General features: G+C 46.8%; 1 protein-coding gene across 1 annotated transcript in view; it reads left to right on the top strand.

The window, feature by feature from the left end:
* The window catches only part of PEA15 (proliferation and apoptosis adaptor protein 15), a 98094-nt gene extending 76793 nt beyond the window's left edge, over positions 1 to 21301 (top strand). Inside the window, exons 3-4 of the mRNA XM_082275249.1 lie at positions 14126 to 14281; positions 20397 to 21301. Coding sequence (XP_082131375.1) covers positions 14126 to 14281; positions 20397 to 20461 — 221 coding nt within the window. The 3' untranslated portion in view covers positions 20462 to 21301. The remainder of the gene's footprint in view (positions 1 to 14125; positions 14282 to 20396) is intronic.
* Positions 21302 to 27500: the final 6199 nt, after the last annotated feature.

Below are 27500 nucleotides of genomic sequence, written 5' to 3'. Positions count from 1 at the left end.
GAGAAAGAGCAAAAATGGAACAATGGGTGGGTAAGGTCGGTATCCATTGCTATTCTGCATAAGGTACGGAAAAGTCCCGTGGGATCCATGCCTGGTTCATTTTAATGAACGTGAGCTTGTCCACATTGTCTCTGGACAGGCGGCTGCGCTTGTCTGTTATAACGCCCCCAGCCGTGCTAAATACCCGTTCAGATAATACACTGGCTGCAGGGCACGCCAGCACCTCCAAGGCATAAAGGGCAAGCTCAAGCCATGTGCCCAATTTGGAGACCCAGAAGTTGAAGGGGGCAGACCCGTCATTCACTACATGTAGGCGTGTGCACACATACTGCTCCACCATGTTGGTAAAATGCTGCCTCCTGCTAAGACGTTCCATCTGAGCTGCTGGTGCTGCTGTTTGTTGTGGCGTGCTGACAAAGCTTTTCCACATTTCGGCCATGCTAACCCTGCCTTCTGAGGTGCTGGCGGTGCCCTGGTTGCGTTGGCGACCTCCTCCTCCTCCTCCTCTGCCTTGTGCTTCCACTGTGGCCCCGCTGTCAGATGGGAATGCCAGCAGCATGGCGTCTACCAGCGTGCGCTTGTACTCGCGCATCTTGCGATCGCGCTCCAGTGAGTGAATTAAGGACGGTACGTTGTCCTTGTAACGGGGATCCAGCAGCGTGGCCACCCAGTAATCAGCACAAGTTAGAATGTGGGCAACTCGGCGGTCGTTGTGGAGACACTGCAGCATGTAATCGCTCATGTGTGCCAGGCTGCCCAGAGGCAACGAAAGGCTGTCCTCTGTGGGAGGTGTATCGTCCGTGTCCTCTGTATCCCCCCAGCCACGCACCAGTGATGGCCATGAGCTGGCCTGGGTGCCACCCTGCTGTGAACATGGTTCCATCTCCTCCTCCAGCTCCTCCTCCTCCTCATCCTCCTCATCCTCCAGAACTGTGCCCCTGCTGGACAATTGCGTCCCTGGCGTTTGCGTGTGCAGGAACCCACCCTCGGAGCCCCTTGCGAATGACTGCCCTGAAAGCCTTGGAAATGTTACCTCTTCATCCTCCTCCTCCTCCTCATCCTGTGCCACATCCTCTTCCATCATCGCCCGAATTGTTTTTTCAAGGAGGCATAGAAGTGGGATAGTTAAGCTGAGAACGGCGTCATTGCCACTGGCCATGTTGGTGGAGTACTCAAAACAGCGCAACAAGGCACACAGGTCTCGCATGGAGGCCCAGTTAAATTAAATAGCGGAATAGAAAATATGATCCAAAAAAAGTGTATGTATATCACACGTACACAACCACACTGGGCCCCAATTACTATTGTTTGTACCCCTAAAAGGCTAGATGAGGAGTAGGGGGAGTATGGAACAGGCAGCACCCTCAAACCTTCAGAAGTATGAGATGAACCCCAACAACTTGGAAAGGTGGATCTCTCTCACACGTACCGACACAGACTATCCCGCAATTCAATTGATCCTCAAAGGTTTTTATTGAATAGCGGAATAGGAAATATGATCAAAAAAAGTGTATGTATCTCGCACGTACACAACCACACTAGGCCCCAATTACTATTGTTTGTACCCCTAAAAGGCTAGATGAGGAGTAGGGGGGGTATGGAACAGGCAGCACCCTCAAACCTTCAGAAGTATGAGATGAACCCCAACAACTTGGAAAGGTGGATCTCTCTCACACGTACCGACACAGACTATCCCCCAATTTAACTGATCCCCAAAGGTTTTTGATTAAATAGCGGAATAGAAAATATGATCCCAAAAAAGTGTATGTATATCACACGTACACAACCACACTAGGCCCCAATTACTATTGTTTGTACCCCTAAAAGGCTAGGAGTAGGGGGAGTATGGAACAGGCAGCACCCTCAAACCTTCAGAAGTATGAGATGAACCCCAACAACTTGGAAAGGTGGATCTCTCTCACACGTACCAACACAGACTATCCCCCAATTTAACTGATCCCCAAAGGTTTTTGATTAAATAGCGGAATAGAAAATATGATCCCAAAAAAGTGTATGTATATCACACGTACACAACCACACTAGGCCCCAATTACTATTGTTTGTACCCCTAAAAGGCTAGATGAGGAGTAGGGGGAGTATGGAACAGGCAGCACCCTCAAACCTTCAGTATGAGATTGTGTTCACTGTACCCCACAAAGATTGAGTTCACTGCACCCCACAATGATTGTGTTCACTGCACCCCACAAAGATTGTGTTCACTGCACCTCACAAAGATTGTGTTCACTGTACCCCCCAAAGATTGTGTTCACTGCACCCCACAAAGATTCTGTTCACTGTACCCCACAAAGATTGTGTTCACTGCACCCCAAAAAGATTGTGTTCACTGCACCCCAAAAAGGATGTTGTTCACTGCACCCCAAAAAGGATGTTGTTCACTCCACCCCAAAAAGATTGTGTTCACTGCACCCCACAAAGATTGTGTTCACTGCACCCCAAAAAGATTGTGTTCACTGCACCCCAAAAATGATTTTGTTCACTGCACCCCAAAAAGGATTTTGTTCACTGCACCCCAAAAAGGATGTTGTTCACTCCACCCCAAAAAGATTGTGTTCACTGCACCCCAAAAAGATTGTGTTCACTGCACCCCACAAAGGATTTTGTTCACTGCACCCCAAAAAGATTGTGTTCACTGCACCCCAAAAAGGATGTTGTTCACTGCACCCCAAAAAGGATTTTGTTCACTGCACCCCAAAAAGATTGTGTTCACTGCACCCCACAAAGGATTTTGTTCACTGCACCCCACAAAGATTGTGTTCACTGCACACCAAAAAGGATTGTGTTCACTGCACCCCAAAAAGATTTTGTTCACTGCACCCCAAAAAGATTGTGTTCACTGCAGCCCAAAAAGATTGTGTTCACTGCAGCCCAAAAAGATTGTGTTCACTGCAGCTCACACACAGAAAAATGGATGTGGATCACTGACACCTGCCTATCTCCAATCCCACACCACACAGCAATATCGATTGTAGTTTGTAGAACACAGTTTCCCTAAAATTCAGCAGACTCTGTCCCTAACAGGATTGAGAAGAGATCGTAGATCAGGATTGAGTGCAGACCCCACCCCCCACACAGCAATATCGATTGTAGTTTGTAGAAGACACTGACCCTATAATTCAGCAGACTCTATCCCTAAAATGCCTACAACTCGCCCTGCCTAAACACTCCGACCTGTCCCTCAATTCTATCCGGACACAAATGGTTTTTTCCTGCCTATCTTTCCCTAATCAGCAGCCAGCACGTTGATGTGTGCTCTGTCCCTGAATCTAAGCAGCATAATGACGCCGCTGCGGCTGCCTCGAACTTATAAAGACTTGGTCACATGCTTCAGACGGCCAATCACAGCTACTGAGACATTTGCAGGCATGGCTGGGATGGCTTAAGGCACACCAGTTAAACGATTGTTGATTGGCTGTTGAAAGCCCGCCATGAAAAGAGCGCCAAAGCATGCAAAACCCGGAAATAAAACGACCGAACACGGATTTTTACCCGAACATACAGTAAAGTGTCCGTGTCCGTGTTCGGGTACAAAAAATCCAATTATTCGGTACGAACACGAATAATACAGTCCGTGTTCGCTCAACACTAGTGGTATATAGTACCCTAACTACACTGCATATCCCTTTCCTCACACTAATAATTGCAAAATGACACTGGAGCAACACAAATGCTTCCACTCTCTTCCACAGGCTCTGTATTACAGTGCTAGAGTTTTGGCGGGGCTATGTTATATGCTGGGGAGCGTATTCACTCCTCATTGGGCTCTGGACCCCGTAGTCACTCCAATCACATTTTACTAATGTTTCTGGGCCAATCATGGGCTTTTAAAGCCCAGTTCCTGTCCCATTGCATTTTGGGCGGTTCTGGTGGCCGAATTCCGAACTTTTACCACAAAAAGTTTGGAATTCAGCTGAATTTCGAACACCCAATGTTCGGGTCGAACCGATGGTCGACCCGAACCGTTCGATCATCCCTACCCTAAACCCCTGACTCCGGGGGGCGCAGCCATTACTTATTCCTAATGAGTATCTCAGAGCCGATGCATAGTTGACATCCTGCCCAGGACCACCATAGACGCCACTCACAGCCGCCATTTTTATGGCCTTAAAGTGGATCTCAAGCTCAAATGTTTCTGGTTTTGGATGGCCTATGGAAGGTTTAGAACCTTTGTCTGATTTTTATTGATGTCTGTGTCCCCCATTGGGGAATTTCCTGCGTTGTGGTGCCATCATTTTCTTTGGCACTCCCAACGCAATAAGGCAACACATAGCGAAGCGCGGTAGTCAGTTCAATTATAAAGTCAGGGTCATGTCTAATTTTCAGCATGTTGGGATGCATTGGCCGCCCATTCACTTCAATGTCTTTCCTTACCGTAACACACGTTCCTTCACACAATGCAAAAAGGTAAATGGGCCTTCAAGGTTTATGGGTACCAACCGGTCAAACAGGACATGATGAGATCTATTCATAAAAATTCTCAAGAATTACCCCAACCTTCTTTCCAGCCCCGCCCACAACAGACCCACCCTGTAAACTTGGGTAAGAATAGGAAACCATTAAAATTATTTTTTTATCTAACCAAGGATATTCATGTTCACTTCCTGTTATGTACCCAAAATAAATGACATTATTTAGAAGGGCCCCTTTAGACATCTGTCTCAGGAACAGGTGTCCCCAGTGGAACATTTTCCTCACTTCCTGTTCTGGTGACATTTGCAACATTTTGGATTTCCCCTCACTTCCTGTTCTGGTGACAACTATAACAGCTTGGTTTTCCCCTCCCTTCCCGTTCTGGTGACAACTGTAATATTTTTGGTTAGTTCCTGTTCTGGTGACAACTGTAACATTTCAGATTTCCCCTCACTTCCTGTTCTGGGGATAATGGTAACATTTTGGTTTTCCCATCACTTCCTGTTCTGGTGACAACTGTAACAGCTTGGATTTCCCTTCACTTCCTGTTTTGGTGACAACTGTAATATTTCAGATTTCCCCTCACTTCCCGTTCTGGTGACAACTTCAATATTTTTGGTTACACTTCCTGTACTTGTGACAACTGTAACATTTTTGGTTAGTTACTTCCTGTTCTGGTGATAACTGTAACAGCTTGGTTTTCACCTCACTTCCTGTTCTGGTGACAACTGTAACAGCTTGGATTTCCCCTCACTTCCTGTTCTGGTGACAAATGTAACATAAAGATTTCCCCTCACTTCCTGTTCTGGTGATAATGGTAACATTTTGGATTTCCCCCTCACTTCCTGTTCTGGTGACAATTGAAACATTTCGGATTTCCCCTCACTTCCCGTTCTGGTGACAACTGTAATATTTTTGGTTTCACTTCCTGTTCTTGTTACAACTGTAACATTTTTGGTTACAGTTACTTCCTGTTCTGGTGACAACTGTAACATTTCAGATTTCCCCTCACTTCCTGTTCTGGTGACAACTGTAACATTTTGAATTTCCCCTCACTTCTGAAATGTTAGTTGTCACCAGAACAGGAAGTGAGGTGAAATATAAAATGTTAGTTGTCACCAGAACAGGATTTCCTCACTTCCTCTTCTGGTGACAATTGTAAAATTTTAGATTTCCCCTCACTTCCTCTTTGAAATGTTACATTTGTCACCAGAAGAGGAAGTGAGGGGAAATCTAAAATGTTACAGTTGTCACTAGAACAGAAAGTGAGGGGAAATCTAAAATGTTACAGTTGTCACTAGAACAGAAAGTGAGGGGAAATCTAAAATGTTACAGTTGTCACTAGAACAGGAAGTGAGGGGAAATCCAAAATGTTACATCTGTCAACAGGATTTCCCCTCACTTCCTGTTTTGGTTACAATTGTAACATTTTAGATTTCCCCTCACTTCCTGTTGTGGTGACAACTATAACATTTTAGATTTCCCCTCACTTCCTGTTCTGGTGACAACTATAACATTTTGGATTTCCCCTCACTTCCTGTTCTGGTGATTAATGGTCAGGTCACTAGGACAAAAAGGGGCAAACCCCTCCCCCACTCCATGTAAAAAAAAAATGTAGATCCCCTTCAGGTCATTTAGAATTCCTCGCCCAATGTTGTCCTATAAGGAAGCATTCTGTGTAACCCTTGTGCTGGGAGTCGCTGACTCGCGTTGTTTTTCTCGCGCCGCCCGTTAGCGGCAGACGAAGACTAATTACAGAAAATTCTGCCCACAGATGTCCAGCGGCGTAACCTCTTCAGAAATGGACCCGGGCGCGGCGCCGCCACTCTGCTCTGAGCGAAAAGACTCCTGTTGCCATGCCAATACTTTTCTGATGTGTTCCGCGGGACCACCGCCGGCGCTGCGACTCCCCTGTTGATTTGAGAAAACATTTAACCCCTCGTCGTCTTGCGAGGTTTATTTACTGGCTCGGAGCAAGAACACAATCCCTGTGTCTTGTCTGATAGGGGAAGAAAATGAGGATTCGTAAAGCTGCCATGGCACCTCAGGTGCTCAATGGTGCCTAAGGCATGCTAAAATGACGATAACCTCCACTGAGAGGCCACTTTAGCATTCCTTCAGTGCGGTTTAAGGCGTCTTCAAATATGTTGGAACTCTTAGTTTCTACAAACCTTTAAGACATTATTCCAGGTGGTGGTGGGGGGGGGGGGGGTGATTTGTGCACTTGGAAAATGAACCTTAAGATAAATAGTGGGAGAAGCTACCTTCCAAGTAGTGCATAAATGTCATAATTCCAGCCCACTCCCCTTGGTCATTTGGAAATCCTGGAACACATCTGCTGGTGATCCTGGAGTACACCTATGCTGATCTGGAGCACACCAGGGCTGAAGATCCTGGAACACACCAATGGTGATGATCCTGGAGCTTATCAATGCTGGTGGTGATGTTGGAGCTCGTCGATGCTGGTGGTGATGCTGGAGCTTGTCAATGCTGGTGGTGTGGTGGTGATGCTGGAGCTCGTCAATGCTGGTGGTAATCCTGGAGCTCGTCAATGCTGGTGGTGATGCTGGAGCTCATCAATGCTGGTGGTGATCCTGGAGTTCCTCAAAGCTGGTGGTGATCCTGGAGCTTATCAATGCTGGTGGTGATCCTGGAGCTCATCTATGCTGGTGGTGATGCTGGAGCTCATTTATGCTGGTGGTGATGCTGGAGCTCATTTATGCTGGTGGTGATGCTGGAGCTCATTTATGCTGGTAGTGATGCTGGAGCTCATTTATGCTGGTGGTGATGCTGGAGCTCATTTATGCTGGTAGTGATGCTGGAGCTCATTTATGCTGGTGGTGATGCTGGAGCTCATTTATGCTGGTGGTGATGCTGGAGCGCATCAATGCTGGTGGTGATCCTGGAGCTCATCTATGCTGGTGGTGATCCTGGAGCTCATCAATGCTGGTGGTGATCCTGGAGCTCATCAATGCTGGTGGTGATCCTGGAGCTTATCTATGCTGGTGGTGATCCTGGAGCTCATCTATGCTGGTGGTGATCCTGGAGCTCATCTATGCTGGTGGTGATCCTGGAGCTCATCTATGCTGGTGGTGATCCTGGAGCTCATTTATGCTGGTGGTGATCCTGGAGCTCGTCTATGCTGGTGGTAATCCTGGGGCACACCAATGCTGGTGGTGAAGGATATAGGATGTACATTATTAGGATATACATTATATAAGGATATATAGGGATACAATTTGGCATATTTTTGGTCCTGAATAAATTTTGGCCAGGAGATATTTTATTGCGGCTCCATGAATGTCGGCGAGTACGTCCAGTTTTTAGATGCCCCCCCCTTTGGCGGGGCTGAACCCACAATGAATTGGCGCACACACGGTCCTGTTTGCACAAGGGATTGTTCCCGCCATGCGATAATTAAAGTGACATTTGTGTCTGTGGCGGAGCGCTGGAATGGGGTGACCTTTCCTTCTCTCTGTCTAGTCGTTGTCAGCCGGGCTCCCTGGCAACGCCGGATTTGCTTCCCTTACTTCAGGCAATTTGTGTTCTGATCTTTGCGTTTTAGTGTAAGAGCGCGCCGTACACGAGAGACCGACTGCCTGCACCGCATCTCAATGAGGATGGAGGACTACATACCTGTATGGAAGAGTTGGGGGAGGGGGAAGTAAGGAGAGAGAGGGCAAAAGAGTGAAGGGGGGGGTATATGACAGAGGGGGGGCTATAAGATGGAGAGGGAGGGGGGAATAAGGGGGGGTATAAGATAGAGGGGGGTATGGAAAAGAGAATGTGATAAAGTGAAAGAGAGAGAAAGGAGGAAAAGGAAGAGGGACAGAGAGAGGGGGGGGGGGAATATGAAGGAGAGATAAAGAATTATGTGGGGAAGAGGGACAGAGAGAGAGGGGAAAGAAGAGGAGAGAGCCCAGAGACAGGACAAGGAAGAAGAGGAAGACAGAGAGAGAGGGGAAAGAAGAGGAGAGAGCCCAGAGACAGGACAAGGAAGAAGAGGAAGACAGAGAGAGAGGGGAAAGAAGAGGAGAGAGCCCAGAGAAAGGACACGGAAGACCGAGAGAAAAACAGAAAGAGATGGAGACAAAAAGAGGAAGCAAGATAGAGTAAAGGGCAGAGATAAAATGGAAATGAGAGGTAGGGAGCGGGGTTAAATCAGATAGAGAGGGGAAGAGGAAGAGAAGAGACCGATAACAGAGATAAAGAGGAACAAAGAAGTGTGTGTGTGTGTTGGGGTGGGGGGGGGGGGGGTTGGAAAAAAGAAGAGGGAGAAAAAAGAGGGAGGTGAGACAGAGCCAGAGTGGGAGAGGAAGAAAAGTGGAGCGAGAGAGAAGATAACGGGAGAAGAGATGGGAAGGAGAGGAGAGGGAGAAAAAAGAGTGGCGATAGTGGGAGAAGAGATGGGGAAGGAGAGGGAGAAAAGAGTGGCGATAGTGGGAGAAGAGATGGGGAAGGGGAGGAGAGGGAGAAAAAAGAGTGGCGATAGCGGGAGAAGAGATGGGGAAGGGGAGTGAGAAAAGAGTGGCGATAGTGGGAGAAGAGATGGGGAAGGGGAAGGAGAGGGAGAAAAGAGTGGCGATAGTGGGAGAAGAGATGGGGAAGGGGAGGAGAGGGAGAAAAAAGAGTGACGATATCGGGAGAAGAGATGGGGAAGGGGAGGAGAGGGAGAAAAAAGAGTGGCGATAGCGGGAGAAGAGATGGGGAAGGGGAGTGAGAAAAGAGTGGCGATAGCGGGAGAAGAGATGGGGAAGGGGAGTGAGAAAAGAGTGGTGACAGTGGAAGAAGAGATGGGGAAGGAGAGGGAGAAAAGAGTGGCGATAGCGGGAGAACAGATGGGGAAGGGGAGGAGAGGAAGAAAAGAGTGGCGATAGCGGGAGAAGAGATGGGGAAGGGGAGTGAGAAAAGAGTGGCGACAGTGGAAGAAGAGATGGGGAAGCAGAGGGAGAAAAGAGTGGCGATAGCGGAAGAAGAGATGGGGAAGGGGAGTGAGAAAAGAGTGGAGATAGTGGGAGAGGGAGAAAAAAAGAGTGGCGATAGCGGGAGAAGATGGGGAAGGGGAGTGAGAAAAGAGTGGCGATAGTGGGAGAAGAGATGGGGAAGGGGAGGAGAGGGAGAAAAAAGAGTGGCGATAGCGGGAGAAGAGATGGGGAAGGGGAGTGAGAAAAGAGTGGCGATAGTGGGAGAAGAGATGGGGAAGGGGAAGGAGAGGGAGAAAAGAGTGGCGATAGTGGGAGAAGAGATGGGGAAGGAGAGGGAGAAAAGAGTGGCGATAGCGGGAGAAGAGATGGGGAAGGGGAGGAGAGGGAGAAAAAAGAGTGGCGATAGCGGGAGAAGAGATGGGGAAGGGGAGTGAGAAAAGAGTGGCGATAGTGGGAGAAGAGATGGGGAAGGGGAGGAGAGGGAGAAAAAAGAGTGGCGATAGCGGGAGAAGAGATGGGGAAGGGGAGTGAGAAAAGAGTGGCGACAGTGGAAGAAGAGATGGGGAAGCAGAGGGAGAAAAGAGTGGCGATAGCGGAAGAAGAGATGGGGAAGGGGAGTGAGAAAAGAGTGGAGATAGTGGGAGAGGGAGAAAAAAAGAGTGGCGATAGCGGGAGAAGATGGGGAAGGGGAGTGAGAAAAGAGTGGCGATAGTGGGAGAAGAGATGGGGAAGGGGAGGAGAGGGAGAAAAAAGAGTGGCAATAGCGGGAGAAGAGATGGGGAAGGGGAGTGAGAAAAGAGTGGCGATAGTGGGAGAAGAGATGGGGAAGGAGAGGGAGAAAAGAGTGGCGATAGCGGGAGAAGAGATGGGGAAGGGGAGGAGAGGGAGAAAAAAGAGTGGCGATAGCGGGAGAAGAGATGGGGAAGGGGAGTGAGAAAAGAGTGGCGATAGTGGGAGAAGAGATGGGGAAGGGGAAGGAGAGGGAGAAAAGAGTGGCGATAGTGGGAGAAGAGATGGGGAAGGAGAGGGAGAAAAGAGTGGCGATAGCGGGAGAAGAGATGGGGAAGGGGAGGAGAGGGAGAAAAAAGAGTGGCGATAGTGGGAGAAGAGATGGGGAAGGGGAAGGAGAGGGAGAAAAGAGTGGCAATATCGGGAGAAGAGATGGGGAAGGGGAGGAGAGGGAGAAAAAAGAGTGGCGATAGCGGGAGAAGAGATGGGGAAGGGGAGGAGAGGGAGAAAAAAGAGTGGCGATAGCGGGAGAAGAGATGGGGAAGGGGAGTGAGAAAAGAGTGGTGACAGTGGAAGAAGAGATGGGGAAGGAGAGGGAGAAAAGAGTGGCGATAGCGGGAGAAGAGATGGGGAAGGGGAGGAGAGGGAGAAAAAAGAGTGGCGATAGTGGGAGAAGAGATGGGGAAGGGGAGGAGAGGGAGAAAAAAGAGTGGCGATAGCGGGAGAAGAGATGGGGAAGGGGAGTGAGAAAAGAGTGGCGACAGTGGAAGAAGAGATGGGGAAGCAGAGGGAGAAAAGAGTGGCGATAGCGGAAGAAGAGATGGGGAAGGGGAGTGAGAAAAGAGTGGAGATAGTGGGAGAGGGAGAAAAAAAGAGTGGAGATAGCGGGAGAGGGAGAAAAAAAGAGTGGCGATAGCGGGAGGAGAGGGAGAAAAGAGTGGAGAGAGTGGAAGAGACAGGATAGGGCTAAGGAGAGGAGAGGGAGAAAATAGAGAGTGGAAGAGACGGGATAGGGAGGAGAGCATAAAGTAAGATAGAGAGAAGAAAAATTAGACAGTAGAAGGTAAAGGGGGGGGGGGGGCGTAGGAGCAAGAGAGCAAGAGGGAAATGTAGAGCGGAGAGAAGGGGGGAAAGGAACAGAAGAGGGAGATTAGGTTGGGTTCACACTATTGCAGGGCGGTAATGCGTAAAACGTCCGTGTTGAGCATTAGTGTGCTGTGGGACCATTTATTCTCTATGACAACCCAACACACCTCGCCAAAGGACATGGGTTGCATCACACCGCAATAAACAGTAATGCACTACCATGCGTTGTGATGCGCCTTTTTATGGTGCATTTTGGTGCACTAGGCAGTCCATACAAATGAATAGGCTTTAAACTCCTCTGTCTTCCTCATTCATTCAAAAGTATAGGAGAGAGTGAGAGTGAGGAAGAAGGGCGGTAAGAGAGGTGAAGGAGAGAAGGATATGGCATGCATACCACTACAATGACATTCCTCCAAGTACATGAACCCCAAGATTATACTGTATATCGGGGATCCTCCAACTACGGCCCTCCAGCTGTTGCGGAACTACACATCCCATGAGGCATTGTAAAACTCTGACATTCACAGACATGACTAGGCATGATGGGAATTGTAGTTCCTGAACAACTGGAGAGCCATAGTTTAAAGACCCCTGCTGTATATGGATGGGATGGACCATATATCAACTGTATGACTTATTTCTAGGATGGATAAATGAAATGGATGGATGGGTTGTATATCTAATGTATAAATTATGTCTAGGATGGACGGATGGGTGGATGGATGGATACTTCCTTCAGAACAGATAGCGGGAGATGTAAGATGTGTTGCTGTCAGCTCTATACATTATTATTGATGATATATTGGTATCTGCAGGTGGTCAGGCCATGTTACCATAAAGCTGGCATATAGGAAATATAAATAATATAGCAGTGCGTTTTACCCCGAGGATAGAGACTTGGACACAGAGACATGTAAAGGGTCACTCTAACCCGACATGACAGGAGGAAGGGGATAGGGGGATGGGCAAAAAGAAGCCATTGACACCCTCCATCCAAGCAGGAGAACAATACGTGGTGGCTCAGGCCATTCGAACCCAAACAAGCAATGCTTTGTAATGCAGATCACGCAGAAAGACGCAGGAATCGGGTCAGTTCCTGCAATGTACTGACATTACAATGAAGGGTCTAACCTTTTCCTGCCTAACAACAGAGGTTTGTTCTAGTGATTGAGACGCTGGAAGTAACACCTCTTCCCCCAGATGGTGGTGATTACTGTCACCTGGCACTGACCATCTGAGAAAGTCCTGCTGTCAAAGAATGGAAGGAAAAGAAGAGAACCGAGGAAGAAAGGGATTATGGGAGGGTGGGAGGAAGAAAGGGGTCTAGGGGAGAAAAGAAGGGATGGAGGGAGGGTGGGAGGAAGAAAGGGATTATGGAAAAATGGAAGGGATCTAGGGGAAATGGGAGCAGGGGAGAAAAGAAGGGATGGAGGGTGGATGAGAGGGAGGCAGACATACATGAAAGATGGAACTTGGGGAGGAAGGAAGAGATGGAGAGAGGATGAGATGATGGAAGGGATAGGCGGAAAGAAGGACAGGATCGAGGGAGGATGGGAGGAAGCGAAGAAGAGATGGTGAAGGAATGGGAGGAAGGAGGGGATGGAGTGAGGATGGGTGGAATGATGGAAGGGATAGAGAGAGGATGGAAGAAATGAATAGGATGGAGGGAGAATGGGTGGAATGATGGAAAGGATGGAGAGAGGATGAGAGGAGGGAGAATGGGAGGGAGGAAGACATGGAGGAAAGAGAACTTGGTGAGGAAGGAAGGGATGGAGAGAGGATTAGATGACGGAAGGAATAGAAGAGGATGAGAGGAAAGGAGGACAGGGTAGAGGGAGGATGGGAGGAAGCAAAGAGGAGATGGTGAAGGAATGGGAGGAAGGAGGGGATGGAGGAGGGGATGGAGTGAGGATGGGTGGAATGATGGAAGGGATAGAGAGAGGATGGGAGAAATGAAAAGGATGGAGGGAGAATGGGTGGAATGATGGAAGGGACGGAGAGAGGATGAGAGGAGGGAGAATGGGAGGGAGGAACACATGGAGGAAAGATAGAACTTGGTGCGGAAGGAAGGGAAGGAGAGAGGATTCGATGAAGGAAGGAAGGAATAGAAGAGGATGAGAGGAAAGGAGGACAGGATAGAGGGAGGATGGGAGGAAGCAAAGAAGATATGGTGAAGCAATGGGAGGAAGGAGGGGATGGAGTGAGGATGGGTGGAATGATGGAAGGGATAGAGAGAGGATGGAAGAAATTTTAAAAGGATGGAGGGAGAATGGGTGGAATGATGGAAGGGATGGAGAGACAATGAGAGGAGGGAGGAAGACATGGAGGAAAGAGAACTTGGTGAGGAAGGAAGGGATTGAGAGAGGAAAGGAGGACAGGATAGAGGGAGGATAGGAGGAAGAAGGAAGGGATGGAGGGAGGATGGGTGGAATGATGGAAGGGATGGAGAGAGGATGGGAGGAAGGAAGGGCTGAAGGGAGGGTAGAAAAAAAGATATGGGGGATGGATGGAAGATAGGGTTAGAGGAGGATGGAAGAAAGGAATGATGGGAAGATAGGAGAAAGGAAGAGATGGAGGGGTGATAAGAGGTAGACGGATGGAAGGGAAAAAAGAGATTGAGGGAGGATGAGAGGAATGAAGAAAGGGAAAGAGGAAAGACAGGAGGAAGAAATGAAGGGAGAATGAGAGGCATCAAGGAAGGAGCATAGAGTGAAGGAAGGGATAGATGGAGAAAAAGGAAGGGATGGTAGTCAGACAGTCATGAGTCCTTTATAGGGGGTTCCAAAATCTTAGGGTTGTGTCCCAATAGTAAGGTGGAAGGTATGTGACATCATATAGTAAGGTGGAAGGTATGTGACATCATATAGTAAGGTGGAAGGTCCGTGACATCGTAGAACGGGAAGTTGCTATACTTGATACAATCTGATCTTGACCTCTCGCACCTTTTTGTTTTCTAGACAACCTCTCCTACATAGAACACATTTTCGAGATCTCTCGACGTCCTGACCTCCTCACTATGGTTATCGACTACAGGACTAAAGTTTTGAAAATTTCAGCAGAGGAAGAACTCGACACAAAACTAACTCGGATCCCTAGTGCCAAAAAATATAAAGGTGAGCCTGGGCAGCATTTATTCCTTTACATTTTATGAGGTATAAGGTGGAAGCGTCACCTACATTCTAACAATATAATATACCAATTGAATCATGAAAAGATACATTTCCTGTGTTGGGTTTTTTGGAGACGTGAGCTTGGCCCCACTTCTGCTACTAGTTTAGGCCAGATCATTGCCAAGAACTAAGTGGACTTTACCATTGGAGTCTCAAAAGAGGCTTGGGGGATGTCTCCTCACCTGGTTGCACATATAACTAGAATATTACATTTATTCTACTGATTCTTTAGGGCAGCCATTTTTAACCTGGTTTTCATGAAATCCTAGGGTTCATCCAGAGTTTGTTGGGTGTTCCATGAGCTGTGACTGATTGACCTGTCATTGATGGTGCCTGAAAACTTCAATTACCGAGGACACTTGGCAAAGCCAGCATCTTGACACCAATTATTTTGCTAGCTATCTGTACGGGTTGCGTTCTTCATACTAATGTAAGAGGCCTTACTGGCATTGACCCTTCATAAATAGGTATTAGTAAGGGTTCCCTGAGACCTGAAAATGATTTTATTTAGGGTTCCTATGGGGGTAAAAGGGATGAGAAAGCCTGCTTTCAGCTGAAATGAAATTTAAGTACTATATGGTCAACAAATCTTGTGGCGCTTTTCCACTGCATGGAACCGAACGGTTCGGTTCGCTTTTGTGCTTTTCCACTGCTGATACCGCATGGTACGGTGTAGGAACGGTTCGGTACGGTACGGTGGCGCTTTTCCACTACATGGAACCGAACGGTACGGCTCGCTTAAACAGTACCACCTCAGTTGTGGTTCAACAGGGCCGTACCGGTACCATATCCCACAATCCTTTGCATGCAGCCTTGACTGTTTGTCACTACTAGCCACTGATTGGTCAGAGGATCATTGTTATCCCACCCACTTTACTTTAGTGGAAAAGCAAACCGTACCGAACCGTTCCAACACCGTACCATGCAGTGTAAAACCAACAGAGCCAAGCAGGGCCGAGTGGAGCCGAGCCGGTACTTGCAGTGGAAAAGTGCCATTGGACTCCTGACCATTACACCTAGATGAGCTTGCTGGCTATCCCATTCCAAGACCACAGTTTTCCAAAATCTTTGTGGTTCTAACATCCTTCACTCTCCTGGGAAAAATTTCCACAAGATTTTGGAGCATGTCTATGGGATTCTGTGTCAATTCAGCCAAAAGAACATTTGTGAGGTCAGGTACTGATAGAGAGAACCTGGCTGAATCAGCATTCCAATTCATTGCAAAGGTGTACAGTAGGGTTGAGGTCAGAGCTGTGTAGACCATTTGAGTTCCTCCACACCAAGCTAGTCAAACCATGTATTTATGCAGGAACAAAAAATGGTCTTCACCAAACTGTTACAGCAATTGTCTAAAATGGCTTTGTATGCTTTAGTATTACCAGCACCCTTTATTGAAAACACCTAAACCAGGGGAGTAACTACAGGGGTTGCAAGGGTTGCAATCGCCACCGGCCCCATGCTCCAGGGGGCCTGTGCGGCTCCCCTTTACACCTGGATAGGAGGGGGCGGCGGGTGCAGCATGTAGAGAAATCACTGTCCTCCTTTTTTCCTCCTGTAGCTTCAGGAGGAAAATGGAGGACATTGGTTCCTCTGTATGCTGCCCCCGCCGCCCCTCCTATCCACTCCTATCCAGTTCACTTGTGTTCTGCTGTCTCTGGGCCCCTATGTGCTCCCCTGGTCCCCCCCTACTGTGCTGCCCCCCACCCATGCTCCCTCCCCTCTCCTGCCGGCTGCTGCAGGGGATGTGTCACAATAGAGAACCAAGAAGGGGTCGGTAAATATGTAATTTACCAGCTCCTTCCTTTTCTGAATGGACAGAGTCCTAGTCAGTGACATTGTAAAAATAAAATAAAATGATAAATTAAACAATTAAAATACCAAAAAAAAAAAAAACTAATGACGCCAGTGGGACAACTTCCAGGATCGCAAGGTCACACTTGACCGGGCCCTGGCATTCCACCACCGTGGGGAGGCCCCAAGATGGCAGGAAGGGGGGCCCACTGCAGAACTTGTAGAAGGGTCCTACTGCGGGACCGTAATAAAGGGCCCTGCAACGAGAGTAAAGGGTCAAGGGCCCCGGCCAGGGGTCCAGGGGGCCCCTTCATGGTTTCTTGCACCGGGGGCCCTGAAGGTTCTAGTTACGCCTCTGACCTAAACTCAATCATTTGGTGGGCCATCCACATACCTGGCCTTCTAGTGTGTTTTTTTTTTTTTAACATTCTCTAAATGCAAGGTCTTTTCACATGGGAAGTTATAGCCTTCAGCGGAAAGCTGGCTTCTGCCCGATCCAACACACCACAGCTGAAATCAATTAATTTCCCACAAAATGCCGGGGACGTGGAGAGTTAGACCGCCAAGGCGTGCTGTGACCCTGGGTCAGACAGGAGGATAAAGGGCTGAATTGGAATTGAAATGGAAATCCAGAGAGGAAAGACAAAGGGCAGCAAAGGAGGGGGGAGATCCGTGCCACTTCCGCTTTCTGTTTCCAGGTGCTGAAGTGACAAGGCCAGACAGGATGACCTTGCTGCTGGAAAGGGGGTGAGAAGTGCTTAATAAAAAACAGGAAAAGGGTCTATTTTTTTTTCCCTTTTTTTTTTTTTACACGGCCTATTTACACTTTTGCATAGTGATGATTGAACAACTGAAGATAATATAGAGGGAATATATAAAGATAAGTCTTAAAGTAAAAAAAGTCAGGTTTTTGGTGACACCCGCACCATGCTACTAATTCAGTTTGGCATTTAAAGAATGCTAAGACAGTCCAGCTCCAGCCGAGATTGTGGTCCACCTTGGGTTGTGTGATATCATTTTTCTCTTTCGTTCATTGAAGGACACAGCCTGGTAAGGAATCTTGGGTTATAGGGCCACCTCCAGAGTAGTACAAAAGGCATAAAACCTAGCTCCACACAGGGATAGCCTCTGCTGGTGGACAAACCCTTCCCCATCCACTACAGGCAGCTCATTACGTTACTAAGCAGTACCTTCTGTTTTTTTCCATCCCTCGATGGCCACTTCTTTGGGACTTCCCTATGGTCAAGATTCCTTACCTGCTGTTTCCTTCAGTAAATGAAAGAGAAAATTGCATTTTTTTTTTAAAGAACTCGCCATGAATGTATTTTCTCTGGGTTTATTGAAGAACACTGCTCCCACCATTCTAAGTTTTCGGTACTGCTTTAACGTAACAAGCTGCCTGTAGTAGATTGGGGAGTTGGTTTGGCCACCAGCATGGTCTTCCTTATGTGGAACTTTGTTTAATACCCAGTGTCCTACTCCTGGAAGTGGGGCTTTAACCCTACGGTCAAGATTCCTTACCAGGCTGTGCCCTTCAATAAACCCAGAGAAAATACATTTATGGTGAGTTATAAAAAATCTCTTTTCTTATTTGAAGGACACAGCCTGGTAAGGAATTTTGACTGTAGGGTTAAAGCCCCACTTCCAAGAGTAGGATACTGGGCATTAAACAAAGTTCCACCTAAGGAAGACCATGTTGGTGGCCAAGCCAACTCCCCAATCTACTACAGGCAGCTCGTAACGTTAAAGCAGTACCAGAACTCAGACCGGTGGGAGCAGTGTTCTTCGATAAACCCAGAGAAAATACATTTATGGTGAGTTATAAAAAATCTTTCATTATTTGAAGAACACTGCTCCCACCGGTCTGAGTTCTGGTACTGCTTTAACGTAACGAGCTGCCTGTAGTAGATTGGGGAGCTGGTTTGGCTACCAGCATGGTCTTCCTTAGGTGGAACTCTGTTTAATGCCCAGTGTCCTACTCTTGGAAGTGGGGCTTTAACCCTACGGTCAAGATTCCTTACCAGGCTGTGTCCTTCAATGAATGAAAGAGATTTTTTTTTTTATAACTCACCATAAATGTATTTTCTCTGGTTTTATTGAAGAACACTGCTCCCACCATTCTAAGTTTTCGGTACTGCTTTAACGTAACAAGCTGCCTGTAGTAGATTGGGGAGTTGGTTTGGCCACCAGCATGGTCTTCCTTAGGTGGAACTTTGTTTAATACCCAGTGTCCTACTCCTGGAAGTGGGGCTTTAACCCTACGGTCAAGATTCCTTACCAGGCTGTGTCCTTCAATAAACCCAGAGAAAATACATTTATGGTGAGTTATAAAAAATCTCTTTCCTTATTTGAAGGACACAGCCTGGTAAGGAATTTTGACTGTAGGGTTAAAGCCCCACTTCCAAGAGTAGGACACTGGGCATTAAACAAAGTTCCACCTAAGGAAGACCATGTTGGTAGCCAAGCCAACTCCCCAATCTACTACAGGCAGCTCGTAACGTTAAAGCAGTACCAGAACTCAGACCGGTGGGAGCAGTGTTCTTCGATAAACCCAGAGAAAATACATTTATGGTGAGTTATAAAAAATCTTTCATTATTTGAAGAACACTGCTCCCACCAGTCTGAGTTCTGGTACTGCTTTAACGTAACGAGCTGCCTGTAGTAGATTGGGGAGTTGGTTTGGCAACCAGCATGGTCTTCCTTAGGTGGACCTTTTTGTTTAATGCCTAGTGTCCTACTCCTGGAAGTGGGGCTTTAACCCTATGGTCAAGATTCCTTACCAGGCTGTGTCCTTCAATGAGTGAAAGAGATTTTTTATAACCCACCATATATGTATTTTCTCTGGTTTTATTGAAGAACACTGCTCCCACCATTCTAAGTTTTCGGTACTGCTTTAACGTAACAAGCTGCCTGTAGTAGATTGGGGAGTTGGTTTGGCCACCAGCATGGTCTTCCTTAGGTGGAACTTTGTTTAATACCCAGTGTCCTACTCCTGGAAGTGGGGCTTTAACCCTACGGTCAAGATTCCTTACCAGGCTGTGTCCTTCAATAAACCCAGAGAAAATACATTTATGGTGAGTTATAAAAAATCTCTTTCCTTATTTGAAGGACACAGCCTGGTAAGGAATTTTGACTGTAGGGTTAAAGCCCCACTTCCAAGAGTAGGACACTGGGCATTAAACAAAGTTCCACCTAAGGAAGACCATGTTGGTAGCCAAGCCAACTCCCCAATCTACTACAGGCAGCTCGTAACGTTAAAGCAGTACCAGAACTCAGACCGGTGGGAGCAGTGTTCTTCGATAAACCCAGAGAAAATACATTTATGGTGAGTTATAAAAAATCTTTCATTATTTGAAGAACACTGCTCCCACCAGTCTGAGTTCTGGTACTGCTTTAACGTAACGAGCTGCCTGTAGTAGATTGGGGAGTTGGTTTGGCAACCAGCATGGTCTTCCTTAGGTGGACCTTTTTGTTTAATGCCTAGTGTCCTACTCCTGGAAGTGGGGCTTTAACCCTATGGTCAAGATTCCTTACCAGGCTGTGTCCTTCAATGAGTGAAAGAGATTTTTTATAACCCACCATATATGTATTTTCTCTGGGTTTATTGAAGAACACTGCTCCCACCAGTCTAAGTTTTCGGTACTGCTTTAACGTAACGAGCTGCCTGTAGTAGATTGGGGAGTTGGTTTGGCCACCAGCATGGTCTTCCTTAGGTGGAACTTTGTTTAATGCCCAGTGTCCTACTCTTGGAAGTGGGGCTTTAACCCTACGGTCAAGATTAGTTACCAGGCTGTGTCCTTCAATGAATGAAAGAGATTTTTCATAACTCACCATAAATGTATTTTCTCTGGATTCATTGAAGAACACTGCTCCCAACCCTCTGAATTCTGGTATGCTTTTTAACATAATGAGCTGCCTGTAACAGATGGGGGGTTAGTCACCAGTAGGGCTGTCTCCAGGCAGACCTTTGATTTAGGCCTAGTGTCCTACTCCTGGAGGTGGCGGTGGCACTATAACCCTTTGGCCAAGATTCCCTACTGGGCTGTGTCCTTCAATGAACAATGAGGAAAAAATTTTACTGTGAGTACAACATTTAAAAAAAAAAATATTTTAGCAGTAAGAGTGAGATCAGATCAGAGCCAAGAGCAGCCATGAAAAAATATTTAATATGAAAAAGTATTCTAAGGTAGGATTGTGGTTTGCATGCTGTTGATTTTTTCTTCATCTTCTTCTTTTTTTTTCTTTTAATGTTTACATTTCTTTACAGATATAATAAGACAGCCATCAGAAGAGGAGATTATCAAATTGGCCCCTCCCCCAAAGAAAGCTTGAAGTACGATCAACCCCCGAGGAAGCAAAAAAAAAAAAAAAAGAGGAGGAGACTCAATCCTGTTTGGTCTTTGTCGTTCCATTCCCCCCTCGCCATTCTTCACCTAACATCTCCCCGTTCTCGCTCTGCGCAAACCTACGACAGGAGCAGAGATTGGGGAGGGGGGCGGAGAGAGGGGGACAAGGTGCAAAATGAATCATCGCCCCCCCCCTCCCCTAACCAGTGACCACTAACAAGTGTCCTAACCCCTCTCTCGTTGTCTGTGCTCCGTGACCTGCAGTTTGTCCTAAGATTGTTTCGTAAGCGTGCATTTTAAATAGAAGTATCTTTATTTTTGATTTTTTACATTTGTTGTGGGATAATGTGGCTAAATACGGTTCTATTATAATTTTTTAAATTTTTTTATTTTTGTGGTTTGGAGATTTCTATGCAAATGGTAAAAAAAAACGAGACCCTTGTACATTTCGCCTCCCCCCCTTATTTGTTGTGTCTGACCGTGAGCCACCGAAGGGGCCTCTGTGGTGGGACACAGAGAAAGCACGGAATGTTGAAGTGAGGTTGTGCTATGTTTACGTATTCAAGTGTGATGGTCAACCAGGGCAGCAGCCATCTTGCAATGGCTCACCTTTTTCAATAGGCTAGAAAGCGATGGTATAGCCAAGGTGCTGTAGAGACACCACCATATCCTACAGAGTTGAAAGCCTGCGCCTTGTTTTGGTTTGCAAGATGGTTACCACCCAGGTTAGATGGAATGCGCTTGAGGCAGCGGCAGTTGGCTCTGCACTGAACATTGCGGTAGAAACACCCATAGTTTGGGTGCCCTTAGTGATCTCTCCACAGGACTCTTAGGCCAATGGACGATTTTATGTTTTTTCGGTGGAAGCTTCCAAACCATGTTTTTGGATTCAGAGGTTTTTGAGGGAGTGCTGTGCTGCCGTGGGATTTATATATTTTTTCTCTATAATGGGTCCTCTTTATGCCAAGCCTCGGGTAGAAGCAGCCATCCTCTGATTGTAAACCTGTGTATTAGTGATGCCAGCCCTGTTGGGACAGCATTGGCCAACGTGATCCTAGCACAAAGACCAGGCAAAAGGCCTTGCTCCAAAGGTGCCAAGACCATGGCCTTTTTTCAAATCGTTATTTTACTATGTGACAGGTCACCATTTGGGGCACATTACCACCAGCCCCGTTGGGCTGTGTTGTCCGAAGTAATACCAACGCAAAGACAAGCCAAAAAGTCTTGCTTTGAATACGGACTGTTCACAACAACGCACTGCCATGGTGTGCATTGTGATAAAATGATGTAGCCTGCCATGGGTTGTAACAATGCACACTAGCACTCGTATTATGTCCACCATATCATGCGCTAGTGTGAATGGGCCCTTTAAGATAGCCAGGTGCAACTTTTTAATAGATCTTGCAATCTATATTTTTTTAAATTGGAGAATGGGGAATTTATTACCAACATTTTGGTCTTGAGACCAGGCCAGTGGGCCAATACATTCTGGTTTTCTAAAGGGCATTCTGAGGGTGGTATCTTAGTACCCATACTGCAACCATTTATATTGTGGAGAATGCAACAGGAAGAATAAGACACCTTGTTGGGAGAAGGGAAGCAGAGGTAAGAAGTCCCTGCAATGTTGGGGATTTAACTTTCCAACTTCCACCAACAATCATGTCCAATGTCCCCCAACAAATGTGTCCATTGTCCACCAACAATCATATCCAACGTCCCCAAACAGTCCACAAACAATTACATCCAATATCCCCCAATAGTCCACCAACAATTGTGTCTAAAACCCACCAATAATTATGTCCAACGTCCCCAAGCAGTCCACAATTACGACCATTGTTCACCAACAGTCATGTCCAATGTCCCCCAATAGTCCACCAACAATAATGTCCAATGTTCCCCCAATAGTCCACCAACAATTATTTCCAATGTCCCCCAAGCAGTCCACAATTACGACCAACGTTCACCAACAGTCATGTCCAATGTTCCCCCAATAGTCCACCGACAATTATGTCCAATGTTCCCCCAATAGTCCACCAACAATTATGTCCAATGTCCCCAAACAGTCCACAATTACGACCAATGTCCTCCAACAGTCAGTCTACAATTACGACCAATGTCCTCCAACAGTCATGTCCAATGTACCCCAATAGTCCACAAACAATTATGTCCAATGTTCCCCCAATAATTATGTCCAATGTCCCCAAACAGTCCACCAACAATCATGTCCAATGTCAACAATACTCCATCAATAATTACATCCAACATCCTTCCAACAGTCCACCAGTTATGTCCAACGTCTACCAACAAATGCGTCCAATGCCCCCCAACAGTCCACCAACAATCATGTCCAATGTCCCCCCAACAGTCCATCAACAATCATGTCCAATGTCCCCCTAACAGTCCACCAACAATTGTGTCCAATGTCAACCAACAGTCCACCAACAATCCCATCCAACGTTCACCAATATTGAACGAGTCCTTACAGATGTGTTCAGCTAGAGAAAATTAATGCAAGTGAGCGAGGAAAAATATGATTCTGAAACAGGAGGAGGAAGACTGGGTGATGTAAAAGGAAGCATTAGGTTTACCAACAGATCGAGGCCAGACACGTCCAATCAATATTCTCTTATCCACGGGAGACTATTTACAAGCTGCACCATCGACCCGACGCTCTGCAGGTCAATAGGAACTCTGACCTTTCCCCCGAAATGGGATTAGTGGGTGTAGGAGACCTAGTAGACCAGTTTCTAGTTCTGCTGAGCAAGAACCACAAATTTACTAACTGCAAAGTGATTTAAATCCGACCTTTTGGCCATCCATACAGTCTTGAACAGTTGCACAGGCTTCTCTCCTGTACTGAAATGGCTTCTTCTGATTTCACTGCACACTGTGAGCTTCTCACAATGTGCGTTAGAAGCGGCAGCAAGATTGAGCCTGACCAGCCACTTTAATTTTATTGAATTTCAGTTCTGAAGGCTCAGCATCACATATGGGCTTTACCAAGGGCTGTATACATGCAAATGAAGTCTGCTTAGGAAAGCCCACTCCTCCAGATCGACACCCATCCATCAAGGCGGTTTGATATTTGCATGACTCCTCCCACTGCTTGCATCAGGGCTGAGGGCTCTTAAAAGGAGTACTGAGGCAGGGTACCGTGATGTTTTTAGGAAGATAGTACAGCCCCCTGCTGGCCCCTCCCACCTTGCCATGATCTGCCTGCATTGCATAGAGAAGCACAAAGCCCCAGTGATCACATCACTGGCTCAAAAATTAGGTATTTAATAAACATAGGTTAATTTGCATGTTGGTGAGGGGGGGGGCAGGAGGAATGTATGGATGCGCTGTTATGAAGCAAAAGCACGTTCCAGAATCTTCCAGGCCTGAGAATAAAATTTAAAAGAAGCTTTTGTACAAAATATGATTTTTCCTATAAATGTAATGAGATTTTTATTAGGGTGGGGTTTGTTCTTTAGGCATGCGGTGCGTGGTAAGATTGCAGAACAGCAGGAGGCACTTCAATGGTCTCCAGCAGACAGAGGAACACCACCAACTGCCTTTGGCTCAAGATGGCGGCCGATGAGAAGTCTAACTGTAATGCTGGCCATAAACATAGCAATCTGATCATTTAATTCCAATCATCCATCAAAAATCAACAAAGAATTAAATTATTTCTCACCGTTGGGCTACGCAATAGGCCAGTGGTTCTCCACTCCTGTCCTCAGGACCTACTAACAGGCCAGGTTTGCACCCATAGCACTCGAGTTGAAGAAACCCAAACTCAACATGATTGAAAATCCTATCTTTCTATTAGATCGGTTGATGGGTTTTCGGTTTTTGATTGATTGATTTTCATTCTATCCCAATTATTCCTTTAATTTATTAAATCCAGTTCATTCGGCAAAGTTGATCAAAGCTTGCCAGTTGGCTGAATTCGGTAATGCTTGGCTGCCCTATTACTTTCAAAAACATTCAAGGCCATTGGCAATTGAAGCCTAGTTGATAGTGGAAGAAATTTAGATTGCTACATGTAGGGCCATCATTAGAATTTAGGAGGCCCCTTCTAACCTACGTGACAGGGCCCCCCCTACCCCAACCAACCTACAGCCCCTGCTGGGCCTGGTACAGGCCGCCTACATTTTTTAGGAATTAACGGTCAAACACCTCGTACTGCCCCTAGAAATTGGGAGGCATGGTGACTGCAGCACGACCCCGGCCTGTGCGGCCACGAGAACAGAGATGACATTACTGTAGCTGCATCGTGCAGCTAACGGAGCATTCCAATTCAGCTCCAATATTTTGAGGAGAGGAGAAAGAAAGCCTGATTACCGTCTTTTGTATTAACACCGCAGAATGTACATTGAGAAAATCCTCGGATGGGCGGGCGGCGTCAGCAGCTGGAAGAACAATATGAAATAATGAGGGTGAAACGTGAGCAGGCTGTACAGCTGCAAGGCTCAGGATGCCAACAGAAAGTCTCCGGATACGGCAAGGCGTTGCTGGCGCACGGTGAGCCTAACCCTGGGAAGTCAGCTAAGTGACATTAAAGTGGCAGTATGGTTAAAGCGCCGGTATAGTCAAAGTGTTAGTACAGTTAAAGCGCCAGTATGGTTAGCGCCATTATGGTTAAAGTGTCAGTATGGTAGAGCACTACTATGGTTAAAGCGCCAGTATGGTCAAAGTGTCAATACAGTAAAGCACTAGTGGTTAAAGGGCCAGTATGGTTAAAGTGGCAATACATTTAAAGCACCGGTAGTGTTAAAAAGGCAGTACGGTAAAAGCTCCAATATGGTTAAAGTAGCAATACATTTAAAGCACCGGTATGGTCGAAGTGTTAGTACAGTTAAGGCGCCAGTATGGTTAAAGTGTCAGTACAGTAAAGCACTAATATGGTTAAAGTGCCAGTATGGTTAAAGTGACAATACAGTTAAAGCACCGGTAGTGTTAAAGGCAGTACGGTAAAAGCTCCTATATGATTAAAGTAGCAGTATGGTTAAAGCGCCAGTATGGTTAAACTGCCAATACAGTTAAAGCACTAGTATGGTTAAAGTGGCAGTACGGTTAAAGCACTAGTATGGTCGAGGCGCGGTTCACACTGGTGCGGGCTGTGCATTCCAGTTGTGGGTGCAGGAATTGCAGATTCCCGCACCTGCACCCGGATCGCACTGCTTTTCGAAAATGCGGGGCTGCCATTTATTCTGAATGGCACCCTCTTGCTTCTCAGCACGCAGCACGATCGTGGGTACCATGGGTAAACCGCATGGTCAAAAAGACCCTGCTGTTTCCCTGCAGCCACGTTTTTTAAAAAGGTGCAACGTGGGATGCACGGGCCCGCACTAGTGTGAACCAAGCCTAAAACACCAGTACGGTGGCAGTTCGGTTAAAGCACTAGTACGGTTGAAGCGCCAGTATGGTTAAAGTGGTGGTTAAAGCACTATCATGGTCATATTGGCAGTACAGGTAAAGTGGCAGTATGGGTAAATCATTATTATGGTTAAAGGAGGTGTACGGTTGAAGCACTAATATGGTTAGTGGCAGTATGGTTGAAACACCAGTATGGTATAGGGGCAGTACAGTTAAAGCTCCAGTAGGGTTAAATTGGCAGTAAAGTTAAAAGCACTAGTATGGTTAAAGTGGCAGTACAGTTAAAGTGCCAGTATTGTTACAGCTCCAGTATGGTTTAAGTGGCAGTACGGTTAAAGCACTGGCATGGTTTAAGTGGCAGTACAGTTAAAGCTCCAGTAGGGTTAAATTTGCAGTACAGTTCAAGCACTAGCATGGTTAAATTGGCAGTACCATTAAAGTGCCAGTATTGTTACAGCTCCAGTAGGGTTAAAGTGGCAGTAGTGTAATGGCACCAGTATGGTAAATCACTAGTATGTACCAGTAGGGTTAAAGGGGGAGTATGGTTAAATAACCAATATGGTTAGTGGCAGTATGGTTGAAACACCAGTATAGTTACAGGAGCAGTACAGTTTAAAGCGCCACTAGGGTTAAAGTGGCCGTACGGTGAAGGCCAAACTCCAGACAAAAGAAAAAAAAAAAAACTTTTTTTTGATTGAGTTTTGGATAGACCTGGGAAAAGTTTTTGTTGTTCCCTTTTTTAACAACCTGGGACTGGGCAACCAAAAATGAGTACTGGTGGAGTGCTGGACCAACAGATAGACGAGAGGCTGGTTAGGTATGACATTCTTACAGGCAGCTGTCTTGTCAATTTGGGTGCCAGGGGTGATCACAATAGTATATAAAAAAATTAGTGCACCATGGCTTTTCATCAAGTCCAGTGCAAGTTCATTCATCTTGACAATGGTTCAGGTAAAGAGGTGGCACGTTGCCAGTCTGACTGCTGATTGGTGGCCTCTCTCCCTAGTGAAGGGGGAGTCGTGAGCCCCCTAATAACATGGTGGCTATATCTTCAGACCTGGGGTCAAGGTAAATGCAAACCAGGGAAACGTTTGTCACCGAGACAAGAGACCCTCTAAGAACCTGCCACCCAAGCGGTGTAAAGAGAACCCGTCATGCCCAGACTTGGCGAGAACCCGAGACAAGAGACCCTCTAAGCACCTGCCACCTAAGCGTTGTAAAGAGAACCCGTCATGCCCAGACTTCGCGAAAACCCGAGACAAGAGACCCTCTAAGCACCTGCCACCTAAGCGGTGTAAAGAGAACCCGTCATGCCCAGACTTCGCGAAAACCCGAGACAAGAGACCCTCTAAGCACCTGCCACCTAAGTGTTGTAAAGAGAACCCGTCATGCCCAGACTTGGCGAGAACCTGAATGTTCAGTCTTGTATGATAATTGTTGCGGAGCCTGATACCTTGTTTAGCTTTACTTTTCCCCAACCTGATGCTTCAGGCTTGAGGACCAGAGGTCACCTAAGGTCTGACCGTGCAGAGTCCTTCAGATCCTTAGGTGTGCTTTACAGCAGAACACTACTGCTAACACCCAAGCAGCTATTTCAGCCTGAGTATCAGAGGTCCCCCAAAATCTGACCCTGAACCTCCTCTCCCAGCTCCTGAAGGTCCCCA

This window comes from Pelophylax lessonae, assembly GCF_965119305.1.
Source record: "Pelophylax lessonae genome assembly, chromosome: 13".
Taxonomy (NCBI): Eukaryota; Metazoa; Chordata; class Amphibia; order Anura; family Ranidae; genus Pelophylax; species Pelophylax lessonae.
The sequence above is the reverse complement of the archived record's forward strand: the minus strand, read 5'-3'. Positions and strand labels throughout refer to the sequence as shown.